Source organism: Denticeps clupeoides, chromosome 3 (assembly GCF_900700375.1).
Source record: "Denticeps clupeoides chromosome 3, fDenClu1.1, whole genome shotgun sequence".
In the NCBI taxonomy this organism is placed as follows: Eukaryota; Metazoa; Chordata; class Actinopteri; order Clupeiformes; family Denticipitidae; genus Denticeps; species Denticeps clupeoides.
This window is the reverse complement of record NC_041709.1, coordinates 30,908,755-30,927,040: the sequence shown is the minus strand read 5'-3', so window position 1 is coordinate 30,927,040 and position 18,286 is coordinate 30,908,755. Positions and strand designations below refer to the sequence as shown.

The 18,286-nt window shown below is 45.9% G+C and overlaps 1 protein-coding gene across 3 annotated transcripts in view; it reads left to right on the top strand.

The window, feature by feature from the left end:
• grin2bb (glutamate receptor, ionotropic, N-methyl D-aspartate 2B, genome duplicate b) overlaps positions 1–18,286 on the top strand; it is a 62,985-nt gene that overhangs the window by 10,741 nt on the left and 33,958 nt on the right. For all 3 annotated transcript variants that reach the window (XM_028971970.1, XM_028971971.1, XM_028971969.1), the window contains exon 3: positions 8,073–8,735. In XM_028971970.1, coding sequence (XP_028827803.1) covers positions 8,073–8,735 — 663 coding nt within the window. The remainder of the gene's footprint in view (positions 1–8,072; positions 8,736–18,286) is intronic.

The window sequence follows — 18,286 nt, the reverse complement described above, 5'->3', positions numbered from 1 at the left end:
TTTTGGCTCTCTTCTCTGGTTAGCGAACATGCACTTTATTTGCACTGTGCATAGCCCCCTTAAAATATACAGTGGAAGCTTATGCACGCATGGATTCTTCAACACTCATATTCGTTCTTTTTGTACTCTTATCTAGAGTTTAGAGGTTATCCGGGTCTTCGTCATTTCTGCAAAGGTTGTAAGTTAGCTTTCAAGTTGTGTCTATTCGCGGCCCTGCCGAACCACCAGAGGAAAAAAAAAAAAAGACAGTTGAGTGGTTTGAGCAGCACTGAATAACAAATTATATCATGATTTGACAAAAAGTTATTACTGTGTTGATTGAGTTTGGGATGTGGTTAAGTGCTATCGTATTATTGATTGGGTTTGGGGTGTGGTTTAGTGCTGTCATGGTTATTGTTTGGGCATTATTAATTGAGTTTGAGGTGTGGTTTAGAGCTGTCGTGGTTATGGTTTGGTCATTATTGATTGCGTTTGAGGTGTGGTTTAGTGCTGTTGTGGTTATGGTTTGATCATTATTGATTGCGTTTGAGGTGTGGTTTAGTGCTGTTGTGGTTTGGTCATTATTGATTGGGTTTGGGGTGTGGTTTAGTGCTGTTGTGTTGGTGGTTTGGTCATTATTGATTGGGTTTGGGGTGTGGTTTAGTGTTGTTGTGGTTGTGGTTTGATCATTATTGATTGCGTTTGAGGTACGTTGAGGTACAAAAATAAATACATTATAATTTTTCTTCGTCTAGCACCTAAAAATCTCTGAGCATGCTCCTTGCTGACAAGTTGAGCCTTATCAGGGCTCTTAGTTTGTAAACTCAATATTCTATAGAAATCGAATGAGAATTGCTGGTGTCTTCCTCTTGTAAGTCGCTTTGGATAAAAGCATCTGCTAAATGAAGTAAAGTAAAGTAAAGGAGTGGTTTAGTGGTGTTGTGGTGGTTTGATCATTACTGATTGCGTTTGAGGTACGTTGAGGTACAAAAATAAATACATTATAGTTTTTCTTCGTCTAGCACCTAACAATCTCTGAGCATGCTCCTCGCTGACAAGTTGAGCCTTATCAGGGCTCTTAGTTTGTAAACTCAATATTCTATAGAAATCGAATGAGAATTGCTGGTGTCTTCCTCTTGTAAGTCGCTTTGGATAAAAGCGTCTGCTAAATGAAGTAAAGTAAAGTAAAGGTGTGGTTTAGTGGTGTTGTGGTGGTTTGATCATTATTGATTGCGTTTGAGGTGTGGTTTAATGCGGTTGTGGTTGTGGTTTGGTCATTATTGATTGGGTTTGGGGTGTGGTTTAGTGCTGTTGTGTTGGTGGTTTGGTCATTATTGATTGGGTTTGGGGTGTGGTTTAGTGGTGTTGTGGTGGTTTGGTCATTATTGATTGGGTTTGAGGTGTGGTTTAGTGGTGTTGTGGTTGTGGTTTGGTCATTATTGATTGGGTTTGGGCTGTGGTTTAGTGGTGTTGTGGTGGTTTGGTCATTATTGATTGGGTTTGAGGTGTGGTTTAGTGGTGTTGTGGTTGTGGTTTGGTCATTATTGATTGGGTTTGGGCTGTGGTTTAGTGGTGTTGTGGTGGTTTGGTCATTATTGATTGGGTTTGAGGTGTGGTTTAGTGGTGTTGTGGGGTTGTTTGGTCATTATTGATTGGGTTTGAGGTGTGGTGTAGTGGTGGTTTGGTCATTATTGATTGGGTTTGGGGTGTGGTTTAGTGGTGTTGTGGTGGTTTGGTCATTATTGATTGGGTTTGAGGTGTGGTTTAGTGGTGTTTTGCGGTGGTTTGGTCATTATTGATTGGGTTTGAGGTGTGGTTTAGTTGTGTTGTGGGGTTGTTTGGTCATTATTGATTGGGTTTGAGGTGTGGTGTAGTGGTGGTTTGGTCATTATTGATTGGGTTTGGGCTGTGGTTTAGTGGTGTTGTGGTGGTTTGGTCATTATTGATTGGGTTTGAGGTGTGGTTTAGTGGTGTTGTGGGGTTGTTTGGTCATTATTGATTGGGTTTTGAGGTGTGGTGTAGTGGTGGTTTGGTCATTATTGATTGGGTTTTGGGTGTGGTTTAGTGGTGTTGTGGTGGTTTGGTCATTATTGATTGGGTTTGAGGTGTGGTTTAGTGGTGTTTTGCGGTGGTTTGGTCATTATTGATTGGGTTTGAGGTGTGGTTTAGTGGTGTTGTGGGGTTGTTTGGTCATTATTGATTGGGTTTGAGGTGTGGTGTAGTGGTGGTTTGGTCATTATTGATTGGGTTTGGGGTGTGGTTTAGTGGTGTTGTGGTGGTTTGGTCATTATTGATTGGGTTTGAGGTGTGGTTTAGTGGTGTTGTGGTGGTTTGGTCATTATTGATTGGGTTTGAGGTGTGGTTTAGTGCTGTTGTGGTTGTGGTTTGGTCATTATTGTGTGGGGTAGTACAAAAGTGTTTTTAGTGTATCAGTAATGACTGTATATTTCTCAATTCCAAGCTGTGTGTTGAATGAGTTTAAGCAAGTGTGTGTTTCTAATGTGATTTTGAGCGAAGAAAACAACAGTTTTGGTAGATGTGAAGCCATGTTTTTGGTCATTGATAAATAAAGAAGACAATATTACACTTAATTTTTGAATAGTTTATAATGTGTTTATAAAATATTTATTTCACAATAATTACTGGTCCTCTGCATGTATGAGTAATATGTGTATTGCGTGTGTTAGACACTGCGGTCTGTGTTGAGTGGGGAGTGTGTACGCATGTGTGTAGCGCTGCGTGTGTGTAGGCTTAGTTGAATTGTTGCCATGGAAACCAGGCACTGTTAAAGCGGAGCACAGAGCAGTATGGTTCAACTATCTGCCGTTTCCTCTCATTCCCGCTGTTCATTCCGTTCCTCCCTCCATCCTCGATCACTTCCACTTGTTCCACGTCACGTTCCAGTAGTCACTCCGCTTATTTCTACTTACCTCGTTTTCCCAGCATCCCTCTTCCTGTCTCTGTTTCCTCCTCCATTGCTTTCCTATCCTGTACATCCTTGTAGTTATTCTTTCTCTCTTTCCTCCCACTCCTTCTCCTCCTCCCTCTCTCCAGCAGTCCTCACTGAGCAGCGAGATAATTTACAATTAGCATGTGTACGTGCAATTAGTGCTGACAAACCACCAGTAATTAGCCCTTTAAAAAGAAGCCTTTCTTGGTGATCGACTGCATTTCACCCTCTTTTATCTGCTCTCTCTATCCCTCTCTCTCTCCGTTGCGGGGGTCTTTAATACGCCACTTTCTCGTTCCTCTCGGATAATATGACCAGATGCGGTTATCGTCTCTAACCAACGCCTCTTTAGTGTACGCCGCCATTCCTCTTCCTTCCACCTTTCACCATGCCTCACCGTGAATGGAAAAGTATTCATAAGTTGCACACACACACACACACACACACTCTTGGCAAGGGCTGTTTACTTCTCTAGGCCGCGGTGTCGGCAGCGCGGCTAATGAATAGAGCTGTAAATAACGGTGAGAGTTCTGCGCCTAATTCAAAGCGGGAGGATAAGGGAGGTGATAGAGGGAGAGGAAAGGAGCCAAATAGTGACAGAGGGGAAAGGTGGTCCAGCGTCTCTGGGAAAATGTGGCAGAGGACACACATCTGCCAGTCACAAAGCCAGCATGTGTGTGTGTGTGTGTGTGTGTGTGTTACTGTTGCTGTGGCAGCTTGTTCATGATTCTCTGAGATAGTTGGACTGTGTGTGTGTCTTTCTAGAGGGTCAGCTGGTGTGTCACTCTGTTACAACAGAGCCTGAATGCCCGCTCCTCTTCACCATGACACTGCCTGCACTCGTCCATCACTCCATCATGAATCTATTATCTCCACTCTTCTATTCTCCTCTCTATTTCTCCTGCCTCTCCATCTCTCCTCTTCATCTCTTCTCCTCTGCTGTCCTCTCGATGCTTCAGTCCCGCTGTTCTCCCCCGTCCCCTCACTCGGTGAATCTGTCATTCGTCGGAGCGGTCCCTTATATCAGAAATAAGGAAGGCCCTGATTGTGCCTGGGAGCCCGGTTCATTAGGAGGTGACGCGCGTTCGTGCGGGTGACCCCGTTCTCCGGTCTCTTTGTGTCGCCGCCGTTTCCTCCTTTGGTGCACGTCAATTACACCACCCGGCCAGCGCGGAAAATCAGGTCAGGCCAGGTCCAGTCACAAACTCTTCTGTGTCCGCTCCTCTCAAATGTCAGCCGGTGCATTTCAAACCACGAAAAAGCCGAAGCCGACATTTAACAAGGAAACACAAGCTGGATCGCATACGGCCCTTTTCTGCGGGGCCAGACCCGACTCGACTGCTTTTTAAACCATTTCTTGCCTGCGACCCCAAACACGCTCTATTGGTATCCATCACATTCACACAGCCATATTTATCACATTCGACTCAAATCACTGGACAAGGAAACATCAAAGCATGAATTGAACATTACTGATGCATTATCTGTATGAGCCTCCCTGTACTTTAGTGAATATAATGAATATTTTGTGTATAAAAGCCTCCCTATTGTGCCCATCAGCATTTCCAGTGTGAGTCATGTGGTTATATTTCTAACCTGTCTATAACCTGTGTTGATTTCAGTATCTTTGTTGGACTTTCAGTGCACACACTGTATGACTGAATTGTAGAGTTATGAGTTCAAATCAAACAAAATTCATAACACAAAATGGTTCAATTGGTTTAAATGTTTGAATTTTACAAGAATGACAATAACAATATTTCAAGAGTTACAGATGTTCTATAACCAGAATAACATTATGGGACAGTCAGAAAGGTTTTGAGTGTGAGATTAAACACTATGAGATTAAAGACATAATTCTAGAAAAATTAAGTTTTATCATAAGGAAAAAAGTTATTCTTGTACTATAGGCAAATAGAAAATTATGACAATAACAAGATGTCTAACCATCACTGAATTAAAAAGAAGCCAATACTCTTATATTCTTATAATATCACAACTGTTTTCACATAATAACATTATTATTGTTGTTTAATTATTATTTAATTATAGTTTTTGATTGATATGACGCAGGCCCCGTCCACCTGAGAATGTTTTTCTTTAAACTGGAAACATTTCTATTCAATATGACCTAGCGTCCACATGGAGACGCCATTTCAGGGGACCACGAACGGTTAGTTTCTAAAACGGGTTCCGCAGTGAATTTCTCTTTTCCGCGTATTCCGTTTTTTGGTGAAACCTCCAACCTGACCTGTAACCCCAAACGCTACATACAACAATGGTGGATATCACGTTCGTGGTTGTGCTGCAGCAACTACAAGAAATCCTCTCTACGGTGCACAATTCTAATGAAAAGAAAAAGGGGGGTTAAAACAGCGTTTTGGTTGGTCTCTGTGTGCAAGACATTTCAGATAACGCTCCCGTGTGGACGCACGTTTTTTAGAAACCAAAAACCAGTTTTAGAGAAAAGAATTCCCATGTGGGCGGGGCCTCAACTTTTTTTTTTTCTTCATTTGTTTCCATAAGTGGTACTCGAGATGAGGGGGAAGCCGTCCCCCCAAAATAAAAAATTTAAAGCATCCATCTACTAAAACAACCACAGTGCTATTTCATCAATGAATGTGTTGGTCTGTTTCGTTGCCCAATGATTTCCGCAACATGGAAAAAACCTGGACGGAATCGCAGAATCCAATAAATAAAAAGGAAATCCATTGCAAAACACGGAATTGTGTATAATTGCCGTTTCTAGCTGTTGCAGCCTACTACATGTTTTTCCTGATGAGCCGGGACATTTTCTCACACCAACGCAATGTAAACACGCACTCAGCTATGGAGCTATGGAGCATGTCTGTGTTGAATCCACACCACTTGCCCGATCAGTTCCTCCTGGTCATGCAAAAAATAAGCTGATTTAAAACATGATTTTATTATCATAGTTCTGTCATGATCCGGAACGGAAGGAGTTACTCCGGGTCCGGGATCCGGACCGGAGTTTTATGTTCGTACTGTGTAATTTTTCCTGATCGTGTTCACCCGTGTCTGGATGGATGAAGCTGCCCTGTTTGTTTCTGTTCACCGTCGGGTCATTGTTACATGTTAGTTGTTCATTGTTACTGCATGTCCCCCCGGTCCTGTTCATCATGTATTAAAGCCCTGTTTCGTGTCGTTGTGCGTATGTGTCCTTCTTCATCGTCATGTCCAGCCATCATTTCAGGTCATCTGCCAAACCAGCGTGACAAGTTCCAGCTTGCAAGAGGGCACATTTTTTTTTATTTCAGGTCTTCCTAAATGTTCATTTATTTGATACATTTTTATGTTGATTTCAAATGTGAAGCACTTTTATTTTACAAAAGGAAGAATGTGAAATATTGTGAAAAAGTAAATGCCCAGGCACTTTAAATGAGATCTGTCATATTGCATTTGATCTTTAATCACATACAGTCCATAATCACACAGTTTTTACGTGAACAAATACGTTTATAATGGAAAACATGGAATTCAGAATTATTAAAAAGGGAAAAAATGGAAATTAGGGAACAATAAAACGGATTTCATAAGCAAATGTTAAGGGCGCCATCCATCCAGGCAACACCACAAAGTAAGAAAAAAGGTGTTTCTTAAAAGTAGTATGTATTAATGTGTCTCAATATGAAAAGATCAAGACCGTATGAATTTACCTGTGTAGCAAAGCTTATTAAGTAGTAGTAATTGTTCCCTATGAGGCCACCACAGCGCACCCTACCCTTCCCCCTCCACTACGGCAAGCCAACAGGGCCAATAATAGTAAGGCTCACAACACGTTCTTAAAAGGTTGGTAGGCTATGATCAGAGTGAAACGCACACATCGGAATTTGAGTGAAAATTCCAAACCTGCGGAAGGGGAAGGGCATAAAATTACAGCCCTTCAAGAAGGGCTTCAAAAACCAGAATCGCTGAGTAGCCAATCGATTCCGGCAGATCTGTGACAAAGTCCACAGCAATGTGGGACCGCAGTCTTTCCGGTATTGGAAGAGGCAACAATTTCCCGGCTGGCAACCTCTGGACCTCTGGACAGGAGGAGACACTGGCCTGCACTTCCTGGCCACCATTTCCCCCGTCCTGCGAATCCCAGGGTGGCCAGTAGTGGGAGTAATATAGGCCCATTCCACCCCCTTCCCCCCATCCCCCCAAAAGCGCTCTGGCACATAGATTGGCCAACTCGGGGGAACCGGAAGGGTTCTCTCTCAAGCAATGTATATACATGTAGTGCTCCGCCCCATTGCAGTGCCTGCCCTTTTAGGCCCAGCAAAATAGAGTTCACAAGGAAACGTCAAAAATTCTTACAATCACCACGGTCATCTGCATATTGCTTGGGGAGACTGGGCATCTTCTGTAGCGAAGCTTCCGAGTCCGACCAGAACACAGGACGGCCCAGCATAATTCAGTATGGCGATAAACACACAGAGACACAGGGAAACCTTGATATGCATGTTGGAGAACTGGTCTGTAGACTCCAGATCTCCTGGGACTTGAGCAGATGAACACACAAGCCTGACCTGAAACGCGTTACCATGGGGAGGATGCCTGTCCGTGTTGATGGGAAGTGAATGTGATGAGGATCCCACATCCCAAGAGTGTGAATGAGGTGCTGCCAAGTGCCTGCTATATGATTGCGATGTTACCAGGGCACCCGTACCTACAATCTACACGTCACACTGACACAGTGTCCTAATACTCATGTGAGGGGGAGCGTGTCGTGGGGTGGGGGGGGGACTGGGGCGGTTGGAGCAGGCATGGACATGACAAAATCTGAGCATCTGACACGTAACATCTACACCATGCATGCTGCTTTAGGATAGGATTTAGGATTTTGCTTAAACACCAATAAAAATGGCACACAGATGGTCTCCCACTGTGTGTATTGTCATCGGCACAAAATATGTCTGATAAACAATAAAATTCACCATTTTTACAACTCGCCCACTGCCCGTAAGTTTCATGTTGAAGACGATGTTACAGAAGTTTCATGTGAAATTATTACTACGTTGAAACCTGGTCAGTCAAGTTGAGTTTGCACCATGCAGTGGAGAAGAATGGGATGAGAATCCGGAGTAGTCGTGAACTTTCTGGAAGATAATGTTTTTTCTCTTCTCTTTTTTTCCAGGGACTACATTTTCATTCCTCCACTATGCCTGTCAGCCTCCGTCTCTTCTGCCCTCCTCTTCCGGACAGGCGCGTCCTCACTTTGACCTTTTCCCCGTCGCTGGACGCCTCGTCTCATCACCACCACCACAGACCTCCTCTGTCCTGCTCCCTCTCTCTCTCTCTCTCTCTCTCTGTGCTCCTCCTCTCCCTCCTCCTAGCGCCAGTCTGCGGGACGCGCAGGGGTGGTGGTGGTGGAGGCGGACCCGGAGCTGCCGGTGGAGACAGGGGCCAGTCGATCATCATCAGCCCCGCCCACTACCCTCCAGCTGCTGCCCCCCCTCCACCCCCGCTCTTGCCCAAGCTGGCCCAAAGCCTGAGCATTGCGGTGATCCTGGTGGGCAACTCGAGCGAACTGACGCTGACTGAGGGCCTGGAGAAGCAGGACTTCCTGCACGTGCCCCTCCCACCCAAAGTGGAGCTGGTCACCATGAATGAGACAGACCCCAAGAGCATCATCAACCGCATCTGCGCCCTCATGACACGCAACTGGCTGCAGGGTGTGGTGTTTGGAGACGACACTGACCAGGAGGCCATCGCCCAGATCCTGGACTTCATCTCTGCCCAGACGCACATCCCCATCCTGGGCATCCGTGGAGGATCCTCCATGATAATGGCTGCCAAGGTGAGAAGGAAACACTGAGTGGCTCAAGAGCAGGAGCGGTCAAACTTCTACGTTCAGGGGCCATATTGACTTTTAATTTGTCAGACAGGCCAGCACCAGATGCAGACATATCAGACCAGACATAAAACTACAAAAGGTATTACATGTGGTAATGTTTATATTTATTCCTAGTGGGAACTGTGTTGCGTATCAGCCTTCACTAAACTATGAAAGAAAAATGTCGAGATGTGCGTTACATGGGGGTTAAAAACAGGTTGGTGTAAGTGGGCGGTTAGGCACCGTCTCCATTGAGTGGGGCCAGTAAGAGCAGTCGCGTTCTTGCTAGTCAGTCAGTAAAAAATGGACAGGTTACATTTTTACATTTACATTTACAGCATTTACCAGACGCCCTTATCCAGAGCGACTTACAATCAGTAGTTACAGGGACAGTCCCCCTGGAGACACTCGGGGTTAAGTGTCTTGCTCAGAGTGTGTTACCCCACTAGGCTACTATCACCGCTGTACTGTTGGTGTATTTTAGCATCTTTCTTGCTAGTCGAAACAGGTCACCTGACTGCTCATTTACCGCGCAAGTCAGTGTAAAAACCCATTGAGTTCAGGCAAAGATCTTCAGCTCCATCTGCACCTAATGCATCACCTGGTGGAACACCAGGCATTACAGGAAGAGTTCGAAGAGCCGTTGTAATTCTGACTTTATTTTTCAGAGGGCCGGATTAAAAAGACCAACGGGCTAGATTTGGCCCGTGGGCCATAGTATGCCCACCCATGCCATAGAGCATGAAGAATGGCAACGGGACTAACCTGAAGCCAGAAGAGGTATAGAAATGAGATGTTCTTCCAGGTGTTAATCTTCTCTTTCAATACAAAATTCCATTAGAACCAATGGGTTTATATAGGATATAGCGCATGGCTCAAGGTCACAAATGTTACATTTGCTCATCTGAGGTAAAAAATTTAAGTCCTGATTATCTGCCTGTTGGTGTTGGTGGTGGGCGTGGTCACATTTGTGTACAAGGGTGTAAGGACTGTAGGGAATGGAGGGCCTGTGACATGTTGACAGGATTGGGTAATGAAATGAGGAAGTAGGGTGTGTGAGAGCTGTCGATCATGCCTACAGGCCCCTCCCCTTTTAGACCCTTATTTACAATAACTTCATTAAAGTTTACCTTGTGGGTGTCAGAAGTAAATCCACACCAACAGAAAGCTGTAGTTATTCAGCTAGAAAACACGCTGCACTGCCCAGATCCCTATTTTAGAACCTAATTTTCTCTGCAGATACATCATGACCCCTAACCCCCAATTATAATTCAGAATGGGTGGTAATGTCTGGAGAGAGGGATAAGTACAAAAAAGGCTGTGATCAAACAGACTGGCAAAGAAATGACATCTTCTGCAGAAGAACTGGACCAAATGATCTCAGTTCAAAGAAGGGAAAACTGTCTCGTATGACTGCTGCTCCAGAAGTTTTGCGAATTTGACGGTCAGATGGGAATTGTGGAGTTACAGGTCACATCGAAAGTTAACGTGCTTTGAAGGTTGAAATGGGCTCCAGGTTGATAGAACGGCGGAACCATGAGGGTGGTGCATTGTTTCCGGACGCGTGTTCGATATTTATAATAGAATAGACTACAGTAGATTATCTTTATTGTCATTGTAACAGGTACAACGAAATTAGTCGCAATCCTTGCAACATCAAAGACTTCTGGAATAAATAAACAATTAAATGACAACCGTCATTCAACATAAAACCATATTGCAGATAAAAGGCATATTGCACAAGATTCTATCTATTGATCATGAAGTTTTATGAAGGTGGTTAAGTGGCATTCTGCCTGTTAGTCCTCGTTATAATGCTCCTGACGGCAGCAGTTGGAACAAGTCATGAGCGAGGTGTGAGGAGGCTTTTCTTCAAGACGTTTTCCACATCTCTGAGACAGCGAGAGCGGTGCAGTCGATCCAGCGAGGGTAAAGGACAGCCGATGATCAGCCTGGGCCGTCTTTACAACCCTCTGATTGACTACCTCCCCTCGCTCCCTCGCCGATGAGACCGCGGCGAACAGGGCGGGACGACGGGAGGCGGAGTAACTTTTCACGCGGCCTGATAAGACTGGCTGAGGAGATTAGCAAAAACATTTCTTCCTCGCATATCTTTTTAAAGCTGAAACCGCAGCCTGGGCTTCTTCCTCAGAGTGACATTCATTTCATTTGCCACACAGATAATTACAAAGCTCCCTGTAATTGTCTAGACTTTTTATTTAATTAGTAAGACTTTAATTTATGTCACAGCTTAATCAAATTGAAAGGGAAACGGAACCTGAATTTGGTGCCTTAATCAGCCCTTCTGAACAAATTACCAGACACCGTGTAACAGCAGAAGTTCTGGCTGCTCACGCCATATTCAGGCTTGTGGCTGTCGCAAACGCTCGTGCTTCACTTCACTTCGTATGAAATGAGAAAAAAGTAATTGGGCTCTGAAGTGTTTCTGCCAGAACATGGTCCCTACCGCTGTATTGATGAGAAGGGGCTGAAATGGGAGGGGCCTGTTGATTGACAAGCGTCGTGCGCGCTACTTTGACGATTGACAGTCTGCACGTGCGCGAACGTTTCGTTCTAGTTTCATCTATTTATTGATGTAACTCCTGAGAGTGACGCTAGTGAACAGGCCCTCGCCCTTAGCGCCAGCTTGGCAGTAGGGCCCTTCGTCTGGTGTGGCGTGTAGCGCTGCATTGAATAAGTGTGCCGCCGTCAGTGCTGGGTACCGATGTAGCAGTAACGCACCTCGCGGGCTCTTCGTCCGTCTTAAATAACAATGTGCAGGACGCAGGCGGCTCGATAGGATCCCGCGTTTCGTTCAGCCGCCACAGATAGCGGCGAACGCGCATATCGAGGAATAGTGATTAGAATGCGTCGCCTCCACAGGACTGCCGGGGATCCGCGCTTGGCACTGGTTTACTCAAATGATCCCCCATGTCCTCGTTGGGAATCGTGGAATCAGCGCGATGTAATCGGTTCCATCCGTCGAGCAGAGGAGCCTAACAAGCTGGGAAGTTCAACTAAATGAAATGCGCAATGTTCATACGATGCATGTTGCCGTGGCGCCGTTTTGTGGAGGCGTGGCGCACGTGGTGAAGATCTAGCTGCTGATGTTTGATTGGCCGCAACGTGCATGATCATGTAATAAAGATCAAACGTTGGTCTGTGAAAAAAATGGTGCCCGTGCTAATGCTAAGGCTAACCCACGTATTTACATTTACGGCATTTACCAGACGCCCTTATCCAGAGCGACTTACGATCAGTAGTTACAGGACAGTCCCCCCCCTGGAGACACTCAGGGTTAAGTGTCTTGCTCAGGGACACGATGGAAGTAAGTGGGATTTGAACCCGGGTCTTCTGGTTGACAGGCGAGTGTGTTACCCGCTAGGCTACGACCACCCGTGTATGAACACGAACACGTTGAAACACACAGATGGCTGTTTTTTATCACATGTAGTGTGGACAGCACTTTGCAGGAGGAAATAGATAAAAATAAGTTATTATCTTAGTTCTGGAAGGGTCCAGTCCAGTTTGTTGGTGCGTAGTTCTTGGTCGAGACCTTTCACTTTGCTAACACCTGCTGGGCGTCCGGGCCACGCCCGCTTCCAAACCGAACCCGGCAGATGGGCTGCAAGGACTTCGGAGCGCTCAGGGGAGCGAGCAAGTCAACGTGACATCAGCCAACGCTCGCAATGCGCGCCATCTTGTGTAACACTTGCTACGGCCCACACACACACACACACACACACACACACACTCCCCATGGCCACCCAGTGACAGCAGGTTTGGGTTCGCTGACGGCGACACGCTCTCCTACGTCAGCGGGGTTTCAGAGCACGCACGCCGCTTTACTTTACGTCCTAGTGTCCCTCGCCGTGCCAGTGTGTGTATTTCACTTCTTTTCTTTTTTTATTGCGACATTGCCAGGGCGTCGGTTTTGCGTTATTTAACGTTGCTCAAAATGGCTCCTGAGTTCAGCGGCTTGGCGAAATGGCTCGTTCTCTAGACGGAGCTTTGGGGAAAGAAAGAAAGAATGATTGATAATTGTATTGGCGGAGAGAAGATGGGTGGACCTGGGTGGCGTCGAGGAGGAAGAGGAAGCCCTTCAAACGCGTGATTACCACTTGTTGCGTTCAACAGAAGGGGCGAAAAATGAGGCGCGATAAACAGGGCGGCGGCGAACACTCGCCCCGATGCAGATGGATGGATCAGAGATCGATTGTGCCGGAGGGAGGAGAAAGGGACGAGGCGGTGACACACCGTGGAAGATGTCACCGCGGGCTGCTGTTAAATGCGGGAAATTGAGGAGTATTTCGCCCCTTGTCTTTTTCTTAATAATTACCTCCCCCTCCTCGCTCTCTCGCTTTCTCTCACCCGCTCGCTCGCTCGCTCGCTCGCTCTGCACAAAGTGGGCTGAGTGCTGCTGATACCATTGCCATGGCAACCCCTTGCACATACATTTCTATATATATGTAAAGAGATACCACGAGGAGGAAGGGGTGACGGGTTTATTTCTGGGAGCTGAAAATAAAATCAAAGGCTGAAGGAAGGTGTGTGTGAGTGTGTGTCAGTGTGTGTGACATGGCGCACGGGTTAAACAGCGGAGGAACAGAGGCAGAGACGGACGGACACCACGTTCCATGGGCCTGACGTAGCGGATAGAGTGACAGCGAGGGTTTCGGGGGGAATTATCCCGTCTCGCGGGCGAGTGGGAGGACAGGACGGAAGGAGGGATGGATGAGATTAAAGAAGGAATGGGGGGGGGGGGGTCGAGCTCGAGTGTAGAGATCACAGTCGTCACCGCGGGCTGTGCTTTAACGCTGCTAAATAAGAGTTAGCACGCGGTGGGAGGACGCTCTCCAACGTCACATCAAGTGCATCTTCGGGGGCTTCTTATAAATAAATACGCCACACGTGGACATGCCAACTACCCAGCGGACCCTTCTGGCCTTCGAACCGTGAACCCCGCCGCCAAAGGGGGTGTCAAAAGTCACGTTTAAAATAAAACTCCTGAAGTTCATTCTCATTGAGAACCGTCTTAGTGGAAAAATGCTACAAAATCTTGTCAAATGATCCATGATCGAGCAAAGAAAAAAAATCCCAGGGGGTTGAGCCAAATGTTCGATTCAAATGAATGTAGTGTACAGAAATATTTATCTAGAATACATTTCTCGAACGTTCCAAATTACTATTACAGCGTTGTTTTAATAGATGGCATCAAATATGAAAGTTGTCTTGTGTTGTCTCGGACGTTTTCCTGTCCCTGCCATTATACGTGGACTTTGTGTTGGACCAGTTGAATGCCATTTGGCTGACAACTTTTTTTGTAATGCATCTTTTATTTGACTAAAGTCACGGCCTTCAAAACCAAGCCCATGTCAAAGCTGGAGAGAGATGAATTCATCGGTGCAGAGATCCCTTTGTCAGTTTCTGTTCTCACGGACAAAATGTCATGTTTCCGTTCAGAACCCGAGACTTCTGTAAGACCTTCCGCTGCAGGTTTGGTCAGGCCATGCCAGAATTATTACATTTTTTGGGGGGGTAAAAGAGGGGGAAAGTGGGGGACCATGCGGAAGATAAAAGTCCTGAAAGACGAGTTCGGGATTTCGGGATTAAATGTGTGTGTGGCCATTGGTGCCCTGTTTTGTGAGCAATTCAAATGATGCACTAATCCCCCATAACAATTTATTCTCATTGTGCCCCTCCAATATTAAACAAGCATACACATATTAACACACACATGTGCACGTTGTAATCGTTAGTGCCCATCAGCTTGTGCGAGCTTGTCTGCCGCATTGTGGGCTCTGGGGCCGGCGTGCTGGCGAGGCGAGATAGGAGTCGCCTTTTGTTTGCTGCCCTGATCGTTAACTGCCGCTTCCTCGTATTGAGCCGCTGAGCCGCGTTGTCTCATTGTGACGCTACAACGCGGCCGACGTGGCGCTCCGGACCGGCGACAAGGTTCTTTTACAACAACGGCGAGCAAAAAATGGTCTCACTTGCATTCTCTTGGGGCCAATTTTGTTTGAATGGTTGCTAGGGAATGGGGCGACGATAATGGGATGCCTGTGTGGTGGCTGCTGACGCTTGTGGCGCTCTGTGTGTGTGTGTGTGTGTGTGTGTGTGTGTGTGTGTGTGTGCGTGCGTGTGTGTGTGTGTGTGTGTGTGAGTGTGTGTGGGGCGAGCGAATCCAAATGATGGGATCACAGTCGGGGTCTGCAACAGAATCCGCGTTACGATTAGGTGGAAAACAGCGAATTAAAGTCACGCCCACCCCGGCCCACCAGTGCGCTTCCCTCCTTCGCCACGGTTCTTTCCTTCAGTCATTCATCTGATGCTGTGTGCTGTTGGCGAAGGTGAGGATGAAAGGAATAAAGAAAGAAGGAAAGAGAGGTATACCGAGGCTCCTCATTTCTCAGCGAGCCGTCCTCTGACATATTTTAATGCAGAATCCTCCCACACGCTCTTCCTCCCTCTCGCGCAGTTCTCTCCTTCCCCTGAGGGTCTCTTCCTTTGTCTTGACCTCTCTTCTCTCTCTCTCTCTCTCTCTCTCTCTCTCTCTCTCCTCCTCTATCCTCTCGGCCTTGCCGAAGCTGTTGCTGCAGGACGAGGGTTCAGTTCATTCACCATATAGGCCCTCCCTGTCCCGTTCTTCATCCTCCTCCTCCTCCTGCCCGGTCTTCTGCGCTCTACCTCACACTTTTCTTCGCTCGCCTTTAGTCTTTTCAAGTGTTCTCATCCTCTCCTGTTTAAGTCTCCCCCACCCACTCCTCGAGTTCTCTTACCCTCTCTCTCTCTCTCTCTCTCTCTTGTTGTGTGTGTGTGTGTGTGTGTGTGTGTGTGTGTATTTTTCTCCTCTGCTGTGTGCTGCAACTGTCCAAAAATTTAGAGATGGGGCAGACAGAGATCACACGACATGTGTGTGTGTGTGTGTGTCAGAACATTGCGAACATGCAGGAAAGATCACAAAAGCTAAGAGTTTGCGTTAGTGTACTTGAGTACATGAAAGTGTGTGTGTGTGTGTGTGTGTGTGTGTGTATACACTGATGCAGGATTACTGTTGAAGTACAGGAGTTGCTTCATGTTTTGAGTGTGTGTGTGTGTGTGTGTGTGTGTGTGTGTGTCTGTGGGCAGCTGAGATCAGAGACCTGCTGTCAGGGAGTGTGTGTGTGTGTGTTGGGGGGCTAATGAGCAGAATACACAATGCATAAGCCTGCTGGTGAGTGGCCATCACACACACACACACACACACACACTGATATTTTGATCTTTTTTTTTTAGAATCTATTGTGATAACAGCGTAACATATTTGTTATAACTGCATTATAACAACTGCTGCAAGACCTTTATCAGTCTAAACCAAACTCAACCCCGAAACCTAACCCTGAACATGTCTCCTAGATTAAACCTGTTCATTCTGAGGATTTTCATGCTGTGCAATTTGACTCTGTGTCTTTGGCTGTGTGGCCTTTTCACCTGATTATGAAGGTGAGCTGTGGAATGCTGTACGCTCTGAAAGGGTTAAAATGCTCAACTCGATCGCTTGTGTCAGAAATGTTGGCTCCATTAATTATTGATCTTTATGTATTTTCAGTCATCAGGGCTTCAGGCAGCAGCGCCAGCTTGTAATTTGGCTTTTTTTTATTCAGTTTGCCTTCCATTCATGCACTGATCTTCAATACATTTATATGAATTGTGGACGTTCTGGCCCTTGCTGAACAACACGGTCACTTCAGATATGATATTACCCTAGTGTGGTGTTCATATTTTTGAGGGCGGCATACAGCGAGAAGGCACTGAAAATGTGTTAGATGTTCTTCACAGAAAATTAGCCAAAGCCAAGGAAGCTCGGTTCTCAATGGTAATAATTTGCATCATTTTTAACCACGCGAATGCTCAATGGGCAAAATGAAACCAGAATACGTCCCTACAGACACACAACTTCTCAGAAAGGTTTCCCTCTTTTTATAAGAGAGGCGCTAGAAAAGCCTCTCGGCTCCATAGGCTCTTTATTTATTTAGCTGGTGAGTTTGGAAAAGATGCTTTGTATGGCAAAAAAAACGACGTCTTATTACCATGGCAACGTCATGTACCAGATACGGTAAAGATTGCTCATTGCGCAATAGCACAAACATGAACCAATGCTAACATTACAAATGTTGTTCCCATGAACGTAAGTGGGCAGTGATTTTTTTTTTTTCTTTTCGTAACACCAAGACAAAGCAAAACGCTTCTCACTTCCAAAGAAATATCAATAAATGAAGTATATATATTTATATATGAGTGTCTTTAACCATCCACCTCAGTGTTGACATAAGCTGTCATGACCAATCAGGCTGCGCTGGTCTCGGACACCCTCGCCATCTGTGCCACCGTGTCTTGGCGCTGGACTGTGTTGGGTCCGAGTAAAGTGTCAGTGTCATATAAAAACCTTTTAGTCACCTCGACCTCTGACCCATTATTCTGGATTCACTCTCTCTCTCTCTCTCTTTCGGCACACTGCAGCTGAAAGGAATGTGACTGTTTTTTTATACAATTTTTTTTTATGTTATTTAGAGCTTGTTGTCATGACGAAGCCCAGAAACCATGGCGATATGTAAATAACGGAGCGGGAGACGTGGCGTGATGGCATCACCATGTGTGACACGGCCCCAGAACGAGTTTTGACTCATCGGCGTACAAAAATTGTACCCAACACACACACATGCTCGCACACAAACGTGTACACACACACACACACACACACACTTACCAGCTCGGGAATCTCGCTTCCTTGTGTAAAGTGTCCTACATGCAAAACCATGCGCATACATGAGCATGCATGAGTGCGCACACACACAAATGCTGTATAATTTGGCTGTATACAAGTGTTTGACCACGCCCCTTTTTGATACCCCATTGTATGTTTGTGCCACGTATGTGTGTGTGTGTGTGTGTGTGTGTGTGTGTGTATAGAGTGCAGCAGAGTGTCAGTGGGTATATATAAAAAAAATTCACACTAATGGCATCTTTAGCAACACCATTTCGATGGAAACCACGTTGCCACGGAAACACTGCATGTCTCTTTGAATTAGAACTCTCTCTCTCTCTCTCTCTCTCTCTCAACTCGCTCCCCCATACCCCCCCCCCCCCCCCCCTCCCATATCTGACAGCACAGCTGATGGTAGCCAGCTCAGATATTCCTGAATCGGGAATTATACTCCGCACGTGGACACTCTCGCAGGTGGAGGTTTTAAATCAGAGGAGGAGGAGGAGGAGGAGGAAGCGCGTGGTCACTCCCGGCCCCGGCCAGTTTAGCCAATCTGAATTAATGCAACCGATGGAGGCTGCCTGATGGAGAGAAAAATCGAGTTAAGAGACACGGTTTAGTCTTTATTTTAGGCTTTAGGATGCTGAAGGAATAAAAGCGACCAAACCATGGGGGAAATTCTGAATTTTATTCAGAATATTCAGAATTTCCAAACAAATGAGTTTACACAAACCGTAGAGTTTCTATGTTTATCACCTTGATCTCCATGAAT